At 37.8% G+C, this 14,542-nt stretch overlaps 1 protein-coding gene across 4 annotated transcripts in view; it reads left to right on the forward strand.

Annotated features, from left to right (window-relative positions):
* The window catches only part of ADGRG6 (adhesion G protein-coupled receptor G6), a 108,131-nt gene extending 96,520 nt beyond the window's left edge, over nucleotides 1-11,611 (forward strand). The window contains exons 23-26 of one of the 4 annotated variants that reach the window (XM_017737256.1): nucleotides 1,720-1,821; nucleotides 3,894-4,046; nucleotides 6,226-6,272; nucleotides 8,325-11,093. In XM_017737256.1, the coding sequence (XP_017592745.1) occupies nucleotides 1,720-1,821; nucleotides 3,894-4,046; nucleotides 6,226-6,239 (269 nt within the window). In that variant the 3' untranslated portion in view covers nucleotides 6,240-6,272; nucleotides 8,325-11,093. Of the gene's footprint in view, nucleotides 1-1,719; nucleotides 1,822-3,893; nucleotides 4,047-4,316; nucleotides 6,070-6,225; nucleotides 6,273-8,324 lie in introns of those variants that run through there. The other 3 variants (XM_017737255.1, XM_017737254.1, XM_017737257.1) reach the window with 3 other exon arrangements.
* Nucleotides 11,612-14,542: the final 2,931 nt, after the last annotated feature.

Here is a 14,542-nt window from a genome sequence, read left to right on the forward strand (position 1 = left end):
ATTTGTTTTGCATTACTATGGAATATGCATTTTCTTTTTAACCGTTCAGAACATTCACTGCAATTTAATTAAGCATCAGTTTACTAAGTTTGTAAGCTTTGTAGAAGCCCTGAGAGGAACTTTGGGCCACAACCAGCTTTATACCTCTAACCCTGTAAGAGCTGCCAGTGGTCACATTGGACTTGCTCTGTGATTTAAACAAACCGCATAGAAAAATATTTTACTAAATGCAAATACAGTATCCATAATCCAAGAGAAACTACATTTGAGATGCATTAAGGCGATGCCTTTTTTAAAATGTGCTTTTCCTTTTTTTCCCCATCAGCTCTTGAAAAATTTTGTAAAAATTGTGTTTCATGACCCAACCCCTACCTAAAGTTAACTGATTTCAAAGTTTTCAGCCTGGCTTGGTGGCTATAAACAAATACAAGCCCAGTTCAATGACATGCGCTAGTGCAAAATTAGACCTCAGCAATCTGGAGGAGAGACGATAATTTGATTCTCCAGAAGATCTTTATCCAAGCCATACCCTGCCATTGTGTTCTGCCAGCTGAAACATGCTAGACATTAGTATACAGAACTGTTCATGATGATCATAAAGGAATGGTTTTAGAGGAAGCCATTTGACCACATTTGCCCACACTATGTAGTATTTATTCACATTTAAGGTAAATCATGAGGGATCTGGCAGTAGCGTTTGGCCATCAGGTGTTCGGCCTCGGGTTGACTCTCTCATGAGAATACGAGTAAAGCAAGAAATAGTCTAAGCCACATAAAAACAAAAGATTCCACAGCCAGTGCCTGCCTGAGAAAAGTCAGGAACATATGAGATTTCCAACTACTATATTTAGCTCTGAAGTACAACTCTAGGTGATGAAATTGTACCATACGCCCTGTTAAGACCTACCTTATCACATGGTAGGATGCTTACCTCCTGTCGTGAAAATAAAAACTTTAAAACTGCGTGAGAAAAGCAACTCTACAAAAACATTCTTAAACACATTTACAATTGCATGTGCAAATCAGTTAGTTTTCTTTGGGATTAAGTAGCTGGACTTCTACTTGGTACTTGTGAACATATTCTTACCATTTTCATAATCGTTTCAAGTACATGCATGTGATGCACATAAATCCAGGTGTACTTTTTCAGAACACCCTTAAGTGCCATTTACAAGATGTCTGGTTTTAAAAGAATACAGCCCACAGTTCTGCACATATGGAACCACATCCAGGAGATATCTCCTTGCTAATATAATAGTGTTGGTATTTACTTTGCAATCTCTCTCTTGCAGTCCTGTTGGGTGCAAAATAATAGTTTGCTTCAAAGAAAAGAAAGACCTTTTAATCATTTTCCTCTAAGCCAACAATAACAACAGAAAAACCACCCCCCCAACCAAAAAACCAACAAAAAAACCCCAAAAGACAAACAAAAAAACCAAACGCATGAACACTGAGCTGAATCTAAATCAACAATGCCAGTAAAAGGCATCCTAGCCTCTGTATTCTGATATCCTATACACTTACATAGCAACTAGAGGATGGGAAAACTTTAGTTAATTTCCATACCTCTTAAATGATGCATGGATGAAAATAACCAAATCTTAAGTTGACTTTTTTCTTTATTTGCACTTCACAGTCTTCAGATAACAAACTTCAGTTAATCTGTTTATCTGTTTATAAATACCTGATTGATTTGGTGTTTATTTGCTTTCATCACAGGTTTGTTTATATTTGTATTCCATTGTGCTATGAAAGAAAATGTGCAGAAACAATGGAGGAGACATCTCTGTTGTGGCAGATTCCGACTGGCAGACAATTCAGGTAAAGGCAGTTCACAGCTCCCCTCCTTAGGTGCTGCAGTTGTCTATAAAAGTCCAGGTAAACAGCTTCCTGTGTTATTTTTAATATAATAGAAGGTAAGCCAGAAATGTGGAAAAATAGATTAATCATAGGCTGTCACTTCAGTACTAATAATTTCCAAGAGACTTTTCAGATATCACTTCATAAAAATTCTCAAATCTTTCAGTGTTCCATTAAAGGCAGCTGGTAAATTTTGTCATGCCATGGGCATGGTTTTGGAAGGCCCTTCAGACCCTAAAAAAAAAAAAATTAAATAAGGATCCAGAGATTCAAATTTTGTCATTCAAAATCCAGTCTTACTCATTTTCTTTTATATTAAAGTATGTTGACTTTGAATTGTGTGGACTGTTAAGCTGATGTAAGAGCAATTCTTAAAAGTTGCATAGAAATATTCTGACTTCTTTTGCTTTTATCTTTGCCTTTTTAAACTGTCCTGTCCTTTACCATTTAATTCAGAGACTATTAAAGACTCAGAAACATGGAAAATTCCTTTAACAGAAGCCTGATTGGGTTCTAGAACTGAAGTTCATCTTCATCTGCAACAGTCAGAAAGGAGAGATTTTGGTTTGGACACATGAAAAGTGCAACACTTGAGCCACAGCATTTATAGTCTCCTGCACTTGGATCATGCCATCTTGGATGGCATGAGACTGCTGTGTTCAGGCAACTGGCCCTTCCTTTGCTGTCTAATGTGGTGATTTGGACCATATAATTCTTTCTCGTATGGTTCTTGTTCAATGATGAGTGTTCAAATCTACAGTTGGTGTAAGGTGGCATAAGCTCATTGCTTGCTATGGTAAGCTTTCATTTTGTAGTAAGAAAGCTTGATTCTTTATTTCAAGGAGTTAGTACAAATTACGAAAATCATTTTTGTTCTGATCAGACATTCAATTGTTTCATATGTTCAGTTTCCTTGTGGTTTATCCTGTAATTCCTGAACTGAAAAACAAAGATGGATCAAATTATTTCCTTCCTTTTTTTATGCTGCTGTTGGGCAGCTTGTGGGTATGAATATGGTAGAAATAAAAGCATGAAGGATTTGAATATTACAGTGGTATAGTTAATGTGATGTCATTATGCCTGGCATTAACCAGTGCCACAGACTGGTTTTAATCTCCATGAACCTGACACTGTTTTCAGGCAGAACAGTGATATAGAAGTCAAATGTGAACTTGCATACCTAACTCCTGTAGCAATAATTTAGGATAAAGTATTTGTCTTGATTTAAATCAAGACTAAAGTGGCTCATGTATCTTTGGCTTGGACTTCTCTCACATTTTGTGAATTTCATTGAAGTACAGTGAATAACAGCAAGATGAATAAATTGTGAAACTTCCTGCACTTATCTGCAATTATATGATACAAAAGTAGTTAATTTTATTCTGCTGGTATTGGGACACCTGTGATGAGTTTTTCAGTGTTAGGGTTCTTTGGTCAGGTTATTGGTATTAGCTATTTAATTTAATTTTGGAAGTTGTTCCAGCCTAAGAGCCTATTGTACTAATGGTTTGGAAAAATTCTTTAAATGTGAACTACTGAATAAACTTTATTATATAAATAGTGCACTAATATGCTGAACAACAAGTTAGTTGTTAGTATGTAGTATCTTCCTCGGCAGGAGATCAAACCCTCAGATGATAAGACCACTGTAAATGATCCTATCTATCCCTTTCCTATCACCTTTGGATTTTGCTCTTCAGGTCGGGAAAGTTTGGTATCCCTGTATTGCTACAAAGCTTCTCTGCACTCCTGCATTCTGGAAAGCCAGATCATACTTGCAGTTCTGCTGTCCAGCCAAACTACTGTTAGAGTGTTAGAGCCACCATTTTCAACTGCTGTGGTAGGGTAAATCAAGTTTGAATAATTTTATAGTTCTTTAAAACTAAAGAGGATACCTAACAGGAAAAGGATAGGGTATTTGTTATAAGCAATGCTAAGAAATGCATCAGATATTTTAAATACTCATAATTGAATAAATTAAGCATTTATTATCTATGGCACTTATTTACATAAAACTTCTCAATCATCTTTAGATTGGAGCAAAACAGCAACCAATATTATAAAGAAGAGTTCAGATAATCTTGGGAAATCCTTATCATCTAGTTCCATTGGCTCCAATTCAACCTACCTAACATCCAAATCAAAATCTACGACGAATACATATTGCAAACGAAACAGCCATACAGGTGAGTTCTTGCGCTGCGACCCAATGCATCTGTGAATACATAGGTTTGTGCTAAAGGTACAGTAAGTGTTCCTACCCAAAGGTTAATGTGAGAAAATGTCATCAATTCATATAGTGTCAATGCTTTTAAAACATATGTTACTGTTTAATAAGAATCCTTACCTAACATGCAATACATCCAATATATAGATCTGATCTCCGCATGTTCCCATACTAAATGAAATAGGCTTGATGAAAGCAAATTTTGCTTATTATCCTATTGTAAACACAGGGTAGCCAAAGCACAGAGAGATGACGTTCTTCACCCAAGGTAACATGAAAGCTGGCAGTACAGCTGGAAATAGGAATCAAGTCTTCAGAGTCCAAGTCCACAGCTGATTGTCTTGGTTAAACTCCTTTCATCTAACTGTAAAACATTTATCGGTAAAACAACAAATGGAGCCTACTCGGAAATGGACATTGTGTTCCCAGAGTATGCATTGTCTTGCCCTTCTACAAATAGCCTTATCTACTGCGTATTTATTTAGATGTCAATGGTATATGTAATAAAAGGCATCATCTGTATTCCACTCATGCCATGAAAATGTGCTCATTTTAAGAACACTTTAAGGGAGCAAAGAAAGAGAGCAGCTGGAATGATTTGCAAGTTTGGTTATGTCTGAGATAATATTTCAGAAATTCACTTATATAGTTCAGATTTTTTTTGTTACTCTGTTTTTGTGAGTGCATGTTTTTGTCCTGTGTAAAGTCACATAGCATTATTACACAATACTCTTTTACAAATATAGTGGAAATAAAATCTGCACACACATTTAACTCAAAGGTGTGTTTACTTGCTTTAAAATATTTATTAGAAAAAATGTTTGCATATGAATTAGATTATTTCACTAGAAGGAAAGTTATGTTGTTTCTTAAGTATAAATTATTTTTAAGCCCCCAATGTCTCATTTATGATGGTACACTCTCCTTTCTTGATGCATGACACAGTTTCCAGGAAATACCTTTTATTTTTTTTTTTTATTGATGATCATTACCTGCTTCAGTTAGGTACACACATCCCTTTTTTTTTTAAGAATTACACTTGTTTTCTTGTTGACCAATATTCAGTGCATCCACTAGCATGAGGGATTGTGCATTAGGTATTTTAAGAGTTTAAAACCTTATTGGTTATTGACAACATACATGAAGTATGTCTGCTTTGAACATAGTAAAAATGAGAGATATCTTAGAAATTCCTGATAACTGATAGCACCTGGGCTTGCTCTCAGGTCTGCTATTCACAACTGCACTGGGAGCACACGGCTGCTGCCTGTCTCCCCAGGCTGTCTGTCCCTGCTGCCAGGTTGGGTTTGGTGTACAGTGCACCCAGCTGCCCTGATCAAGCCATTCATTCATCTCTTCCCTGTGGGAACACTTCTGCCAGCAGTCTTCCAGAAACAGCATCTTTAATATCCACCAATCACAGTGCTGTTGTTGAATTAATAGTAGAGGAGGACAGCATTGTGCCCTTTCTGCAGCATACGGAGAATTACCTTTTGTACTCATGACAGATCAGTCTTTAGATCCTTGGTCTTGGGATTAATGATAAAAAACAAAGCTTAAATGCTTTGTTGGACTCAGGGCTTTTTATCAGGATAACACTTAAGAAGACTTTGTGGTGGAGTTTATGCAAGGTGTTCTTGAAGTAAAACAAACTGTTTCAGATAAAAAGTAGTAAAGTTAAAATAAACTTACTCATAGATGTTCTTCAAAAATTATGAGCTGAATCCCATGCAGAAATTATTCCTAGAAAGGATTGCAGTTCTTAATGTAAACAAAGTTTGTAATGTGATGGTTTATTGGGCATTAAGGGACTACAACAATTTTCTTTTTATTTTTTTGAATTTTATTACATTTTACTTTGTTCTCTAAAAATACACATCTTATTGTGATACTCCACAGGAATTTTTGATAATACTAGGTTTTTAAATACTGACATATCTTCTCCTGTGTAAAAATAATAAAATAATAAAAAATAACATTCAGATTCTGATTTTTAATATAGCTGAACTTCTCAGTTTGCCAACTTAGCTAAATTGCAGGCAAATAATGTCATAGCTACATGTCTTGGCAAGTCTTGTTAATATGGTTATAATGTGCTCCCTGGAATTGACACAAGCATTCATGTGTTTGTGGTGTAGATAATGTCTTCTAAGGCCCTTTCCTCATCAGTGGTGGAGCATTACAGGTAAAGTGAGAATTGCTTTTGTTGAATGCATGGTTGGAACAGGGTGGAGGGATGCTTCTTGCATGATGTCCTCATTGATGCAGAGGATTTTGCTAATCAGAAACGCTGCTTATTTCTATTCCATCTTGCGCCACTGATGCTGAATCAAAGGACAAGCATGCTTCAGACTCTGGGTGTCTGCACTCTGCATGGGGCACAAAGCATTTAGAAGATACCACTTTAGAAAAGAGACCGTGTCCTGACATTAATGCCTGTGTGCAGTAGTCTGGGGAAAGGAGATTATCCTGAAACACCCATACACAAAGCATACATTAAAAAGCAAAAACAATCTGATTGAGTTCCAGAAGATTGTTTAGTATTTATCAAAGTTATTACAGAAAATTTAATGTATTTATATTTGGTCTATGGCCATTACTGGATTAGTCTCCTAGACACTGAGATTTTTGTATCTATTAGCACCCAAAATTACTCTGAAGGATGAAATATATATGCCTGAAAGCCATCCTGTGAACTGCTGCTTGAATACAGAATACACCAACACAAATATTGGATGGACCCTCATGAGTGAACAAAAGAGGTCACTACAGCATCTTGTGCCCCAGCTGTCTACAAACCCAAACCAAATTCCTCATAGAAAGTACTTAAATACCCTCTGTAACACTTCTGTGAATTAGAAGTTAAGACTATCTCTGCAGAGAATTTGGTCATACAACTCCCACTTATTTCAGGGATACATGATTTTAACCCTGTACTTAGATGTGAAGCCATTGGTTAGTAAATGCATAAATTTGAAAGGCTCTCAGGACTCAGATATTTGCCATTGGACGTGGAGTTATTCGCTGCAATTCATGAACATTCTTGCGTGCTTTGAAAAGATCATCCTGATAAGCCTCAACATGCCTGTTTCTGTTTTAATGAGTGAAACTGTTTTGATTTCTCTGTCTGCAATCCATTTCTCCTTTGCAACACTTTATGCTCTTTTATGGCTTGATATCATGACTTTTCCAGGGATGGGTTACTTTTCTGTTTATTTTTAGTTGGTTTATTTCTAAGAAAAGTTTTTTATGAAATCATAGTTCAAGTAGTATGCTTAGTTCTTAAATGATCCTTTAACAAGGAGTTTTTGGAAATGACTTTCCCGAGGTCTTGTAAACAGCCATCAAAACTGTCACTTGTAGAAAACATTGCTTCCCAGGGTACTCCACCTTACTGGTGGCTTGAAATGGTCCAGATCTTGCCCAGGTTCAGAGAATTAATTCCAGCTTCACTACAGTGGAATTAGGACAACATACTTGAGAAAATGAGAGACAAGCTCTCTCCTCATTTCTCGCTGCGTTAGCTCTACCTACTGACCATTCTCTGAACAGCACTAATGTGAGCCACTGAAGCAGACTTACCCAGTCTGACCGGGAGTTGTCTTGCTTCTTTATCTCTTCAGCTTCACCCTTGACCTCTAGCTCATGGACTCTGAAGGGATGCACAGTTGTTGCATCTTTTCCTCCCTATAAATTTTCAGCCTGTACCCTCCACCATATGGAAAAAACAAAGTGATTCTAGGCAAGTACAAAGTTTTGGCCAGTTCTGGCTCTGGTTATTTGCTTTAAGATGCAAGACATCCTTTGCTACATTCAGCACAGATTATATTATTTCTGTGCATAGCTCAAAACATCCACTGTTGAAATAATTAAATCTGTTTACTGTCATTCTACAGTACTTTATTATGTGGAGATGCTCTTTATGGAGATCCAGTGCTATCAAAATGTTTTTGGTTTGTAAGATTCAGAGCATCAGCAGTAAATTAAGATATTAAAAGGTCATAGGAGGCAGTAACATTTTAGGCAAAATAATGGGGGGATAATTTCAAGAGATACCTGAAAGGTCTGCCCACAAAACCAGACATCTCAAAAGAATTTAGAAGAAGCAATGCCAACCCCAAAGGGCATTAATTTAATTCAGCAATAGTGGCAATTGAAGGCATATCTATGTGGGGGTGACACATTGAGTTTGCTTAAGAGGCCCTAACTTCTTCTTGTTGTTTTTTCCTCCTCTCAGAGAGTGTTTTTCTTGACAAGCCATCTTCAAAATTTGCCCAAGAGGATGGAGAACAGACATCAATCATCCCTGTCCACCAGGTTATTGACAAGGTCAAAGGATATTGCAATCCTCACTCCGACAACTTCTATAAAAATATCATCATGTCCGACACATTTAGTCGCAGCACAAAGTTCTAACTGGGTTTCTGATATATTGGAATACAAAGGAATACAAAAAGTCTGCCTGGAACTGAGAATATTGGATGTCATAGAACGTGACCTGTTCAGTTATTTTTTCCCAGTTTATAGTGTTCTCCTGTAAACAGCTTCCACTTAAGGACTGATTTCTCTTTTACTGTTGTGGAAAAAGACAATTTTCCACCGTGGTATTGAGCTGTTTTTAAATGTGTGCCAGCCAGCATGATGCCTGGACAGCCAATTGTAATCCTGTGTAAATATCTTTGAAGAGCCACAAGGCTAACTTTAAATTATATAATCCAAACAGAAGCAAGTCGTGACTCCTGGAGAAAATAGCAGACTTGTCACAAAGTGCAGGAAAACTTCTATTGAGCAGTTTGCTGATGGTCTTTTTCTTTTGAAAAATATGTATTTTCCCTATTACACTTTCTAGATTCTTGCTTCTTGAATGTCTAATGCTGTTCTTTATTCACAAGTGAGTAAAACCCTAACACCAGTTAAAGGGTTATTATAAACCATTTTGCCTAAATAGACCTAATCATTACTTACCAAAACATTCTGTGCTGTAAAGGCAGGCCAGTTTGTATCCCTATACATAGAAACACAGTTTACACAAAGTCGTGTTTCGGCATTTATTAATTGGTATGTACGAAATGCAGTGTCTCCCATCTCAAGTCTATGTTTAATGTTCTTTTTTCACAAAACAAAATAACAAAAGGACATTCAACAATATATAGATATATAAATATATACCTAGAACTCTTTCTACACATATTTTTTATAATAATGCACATGGTAAATATGACAGTGTATACCACAGACAATCTAAAAATAATGGACGGTGCTAAAACTTAAGTTTAAATATTTAAATATAAGATGAATTCTTTGTAAACCCATGAGTTTGTCAGTCTCTGTACTTCAGATATACTGTATGTATAGACACCTCCAAATGGCATTACAACATTAGGATAACCTGGTCAACCTATTGTTGACCAATAATAAATAAATAACATTTTTCTGGGCACATAACGTTATCAGTATCAGTATCCCTCTCTTGCCTCCCTGTTGAATGACATGATTGAGGTTGTTGGATGTTTAAATGGTGTTCAGGCAATATTAGGGAATTGCACATTGCTATACTGTGTCCATAATGACACTGAGGGGTGTGGGTGTGTGTGTGCAGAGAACAGAGAAGAGCATAAAATGCTTACTTGTTTTACTCTCTATAAATGTGTGACATATTAGCATGTGACCTTGAGTGCCAAAAGGGCATGTCTCCTCATGAACCAAGTTTCACCCCATGACAAGCATTATAAAAATTGTAGCTGCACATGTTTCTGAAGGCATGTGCTGAAACATCAAAGGTTTTTTCAAGTACTGCTTTCAGATGAGAATGTGTCCTAATGGAAGTTTTAATTTTTAAAAATTAATCCTTTTTTTCAACCAAAATATTTTTAGCTGCATATTCAATTATTTAAATTCAGAGAGCAGAAAGTTGTGCTGAGATTTTTCAGTTGCCAAGCAGGTGGACGCTCAGTGATTAGGGATGTGGATTTGTGCTTTCTCTGCTCTTTGCACGTGCTTTTGAGTGCAGAGATCATTTAATGCTGTGACCGCACAAATGGCCCACTTTCCCTGGCTGCAAACACCTGGCGGGAGGAGGATGTGCTGACAGCGTTCCACCCAGGAACACTGCTGTCGCTACACGGACCTGAACGAAACCTCAGGCTCGTAACTGCAAATACTTCCATGGTGTATGAATGGAAGTCAGCCCCATTCACTCAAAATGTAATTAATAACAGCGATGACTGTTGTCAGATACTTTTAATAATTGAAATCATTTACGGAGAGATTATGTACAAGCATTTACTGAACTTATATTTTATCATCCCACTTGCTTAACTACTGTAGATAATAGTGTTCACAAAGCAGCTTACTGTGAGATTTCTACCTGATTAAGATGTTCAAAATTGAAGAGAAGGAAAATCAAACATTCCTGAAAAAAATGAGGAATCAATAAAACATATTAGATCAGTAAAACATAAATAAAAAGAAAACACAGTATTCTGAATGAAGCTGAGCTGTAACCTATCAGTTTAATGTACATCTACCTGTATTTTTGCTGAATTAAGATTTTTTTCTCTTTTTTTTACTACCATGTAGTAGTCTTAAACTCTGTGTCACTTAGTTGCTCTTGAATGCTCTCAATTCTACAATGTAAAGCTTCTGTTTTGTAGTTGACATGCTGTAACCTCCCTTGTATATATTTATTTATTTGTGAGGTTAAATATGTCGAATATACTTAGCACTATAATGACTGTTCTTGTTACTTTAATGCTAAGTTTCTGCTTCATCATAGAAGAAGAGGGAAAGAAAAATTTCTTATATGTTTTTTCTAAATAACTTGTGAAACAATTTACCATAGTTCTATCTTTTGCAACTTTGAGGAAACTTGTCAGTGTAATTTGTAATACTAGTCAGTGAAATACAGTGTAACAGGTTTGAAGATGGACTAAAATGGAAAAAAACCTTTTCAAGTAAACATTTTTTATGTTAGTGTTCCAAATAATTAAAGCCTTTTAATAGTGAATGGTTGACTTTTATTTTTCCTTTTTAGTGTTTAATGGCAAAAATTACACAGTGGAATTCTGGAAAATAATCTTGTGGGTTTTTAAGTACTTGAGACACGTACACGCCTAGCCAAAATGTTGGAAATAAATGTGCAAGACTAACTCCATCTCATTGGGGGAACGCATTTTGCAGAATATGCCTTTCCCTTTTGTAATTTACTCAATGCCACATTCAGTGAATGATCTGGAAGTTATGCAATCCCATTTATTTAACGGTGGCAGCCGTGTCATAGAAATGAAAGGAAAATCAAGGCAACAGGATATGCTGGGATGGTATTTTAAAGTAATACAAATGAATAATCTAAAACTCAGGAGTTATTCCTTTCTATATGTTTCTCTCCAGCTGAATGTAGTCCATCATTATCAGTAATTTCATTCAACTTGTAATCATACTTTGACTGATCACTGCTGAAATATTTGATTCAGCCAGTCTCTAATGTACACTAATGTATAAACAATAAATGTCACACATTAATGGCCTACCTTTATTTGCTTACCTCTAAAGAACAGGGAAATATGCTGAAATGCGTCAGATCTGCTCCCCTGTATTTAAGTCTCATCACAGAAAATGCACAGAATACGAGGATTTAGCAGTGATATCTTTTGGAAAGCGTTAAAAAAAACCCCATGGAAAAGGTGGCATTTATTAATGAGGTTGCTGGGTGTGCCTGTGCAAAGTCTGTGTGTGTCTGTGGACAGTGAACACCACCCTTGGGCTTTATGCCTTGAGGAGTGTGGGAGTACCCTCTGAGGAAAGGAGCCCAGGATTTTTTTCCAAGTAGAATCTTGGCAGATGCCAAACTTGTAAGGAGTGATTTGCAGCATTTGGGGGTGGATTTATTTTTCTCCTCATTTCATCACTTTTTAAATACCAAGAACAATTTTATTTTAATCCTCTACTGTTAGCAGCTTCCTACTGTAACCCATTGAGTTACATAAAATGCCACTTCATTTTATTACTTTTGAAAGGCTGATCTATAATCAGACACATCTATGTAACTTCAGGGACAGCTACCGAGTTACAGGGCAGCAACGTGTCATTCATGGAGTCATTATAAAAAGTTTTTATGCATTTACTATATATAAAGATGTAAACCCACATATGGGTCAGCAAATTAGGCAAAGGGCTTAGAAGTTAATGTCAGGGAAGTCAATTATGCAAACCAGTCTGTGGAGCAGACATTTCATGCCCAGCACTCCAGCTGCTGCTATACCAAGGAGGCTTTCCCCTTCACCCTCCACTTAGCTGGTCTTTGCTTACTTGGTCCATTTATTTTTCAGATCTCCTGGCACCATTGTGACACTTCCATCCTCAGGACAATCATTCACTGGGGTGCTAGAGAAAGACAAAGGGAAAAATAAAGAAGAGAAAGGGAAACTGAAACTAAAAGAAGACAAAGGGTAGCTGCCAAGGCCTGCTTTGCATCTTCTTATACTTTTCACACGATTTCTTGGCCCTTGCCCCTTGCCCAGGTTGCATCACCCTGACAACAATGGAGACAAGGCCATTGGAGTAGGTGGAACACACCACCCTGGCTATTTGTGTATTTGTCAATGTAAACTAATATTTTTGACTCTCCAGCTTTAAGCTGAAAATCTGCCATGGTTCTTCAAGGCAACAATTCCAGCATTTCCATGCTTGAAGACTAACCTAGCAATAGTATTTCTGTAGTTCAGAAAGAAGCTAGTGCCTCTCATGATGAGGAATCAGTCTGATAAGCATCACACCAGAAATGGCTAAATAAATGTCATGGAAACCTGTTCTGGTAGGATAACCCTTCCTCAGATGCATCTGCTCACTCAAAGCCAATGCTGCTGTTGTTCTCATTAGAGAACAGTTTTAGTACTCATGAGGAGTGCACCTTGGTGTGCTGTCCATATGGATTGCTTAACCACAGCCATCTGACGGCACTTGGAGTGACACAGTTTTCTCGAGGTGTGTTGAGTGATCTACCTTAAAAAATAAATGCCAGCTTGATACTTTAGCATGCAACAGATAGGCTAAACTTTTTATTCTGACTATTTTAGTAAGTTCTCAAAAAACATATCTTTAGATAGAAAAGGATTCTCAAAAATCCCAACTGTATTCTATACATGAAGTGTAGGAGAAAGAGCAAATGCTGGTAACTCTGGTCTGATATCTTCTTCCACTGCCAGGTTTTTCCCAATCTGGGAGCCCTCCAAAGTGAGGGGAAAAGGCAGCTGTGGTAGGGGAGTGGATCCTTCTCTGTCCAGTGGGCAGAGGACTCCCACTGTCCTGCTGCATTTCACAGGTCTCCAGTACCAAGTGCAGTAAATGCAATCATATTATGCATTTACAAAATTCCACTCTGGTTTTCTTTTCTGCTTGTCTGGCTCCTGCTTTTCCAGCAGAGGGCAGTGGCATATTTCTAGTTGTAAAATCCAGTGAAAAATGCAGAAAGATTGCTCCATACGTGCACCCGCGCAGAAATAAGTAGGAGAGTTCATACCAGGTTTGTCTATTATTTAGCAGTCGGTTACATCACCGGATAAAGCACTCAGGGAAGTGAGGGGAGAGAGCTGTCTGCCTGCATTTGGGCATATTTAGTGGAAAGAGCAATACAGAGTCTCTCTGTATTCTCTCTTGCTGGTTGTTACATTTTCTCCTTTTTTTGCTCTGAGGGGATGCAATGGAATTAGCAACTGCTATACTTCTGTCAGCTGAGCAAACAGAACCAGCTCACCATTTCAGGCTTGTACACTTGCTTATTCCAGTACTGGGCAAATGATTTGATCTGCAGGGATGCCAGCCTGTGACTCAGAAATTCACTGTATGCATAATTGTCCAGGGAGGAAAAAAAACCAGCATCTCTGTGTTGACAGTGGCACACAGATCCATACCTCTGTACCACTTTTTCCATCAAGGGCATAGGAACAGATCTGCTGTCAGCTGGATCCTCTGCTCCACATCCTCCTTCCCCACGGCACATATTACCCAGTCAACTCAAGAAAGGTGCAGAACTGCTGGGCTACAGACTCAGCGGTACAGCTGCCCCATGGCCATTCTGTCACAGGGCAGGACTGACCAGAAAGCTGCTCCATTGGAAAATGGCACCGTGTTGAAATTAAATGTCTCATTTGCAATTCTGGCTTGTACCTGGACTCTCACTGGCATGTCCTTCTCAATCCACATTGCACCAGCACCAAGCTAAGGGGAGAAGAGTTGTCCAGGGTAGATGGAGCAAGGGAGGCAGGGAAGGACATGGCCTTCTCTCGCCTCACTTACTTTTTTTGGAGGGTGGCTGCTGTGGCTGTGAGAAGAAGGAGCAGGGGAAGAGAGGCCCATGAAGGGTCAGGACTTGATGTACAGAGCAGAGCACAAGACTCGCTTGACAGATGTCATGACACCATCCTTTCTCCAAAGACTCGTGGCGTTGGTGTAGCACAA

The sequence above is a fragment of the Corvus brachyrhynchos genome, unplaced genomic scaffold (genome assembly GCF_000691975.1).
Source record: "Corvus brachyrhynchos isolate BGI_N302 unplaced genomic scaffold, ASM69197v1 scaffold6, whole genome shotgun sequence".
NCBI lineage: Eukaryota > Metazoa > Chordata > Aves > Passeriformes > Corvidae > Corvus > Corvus brachyrhynchos.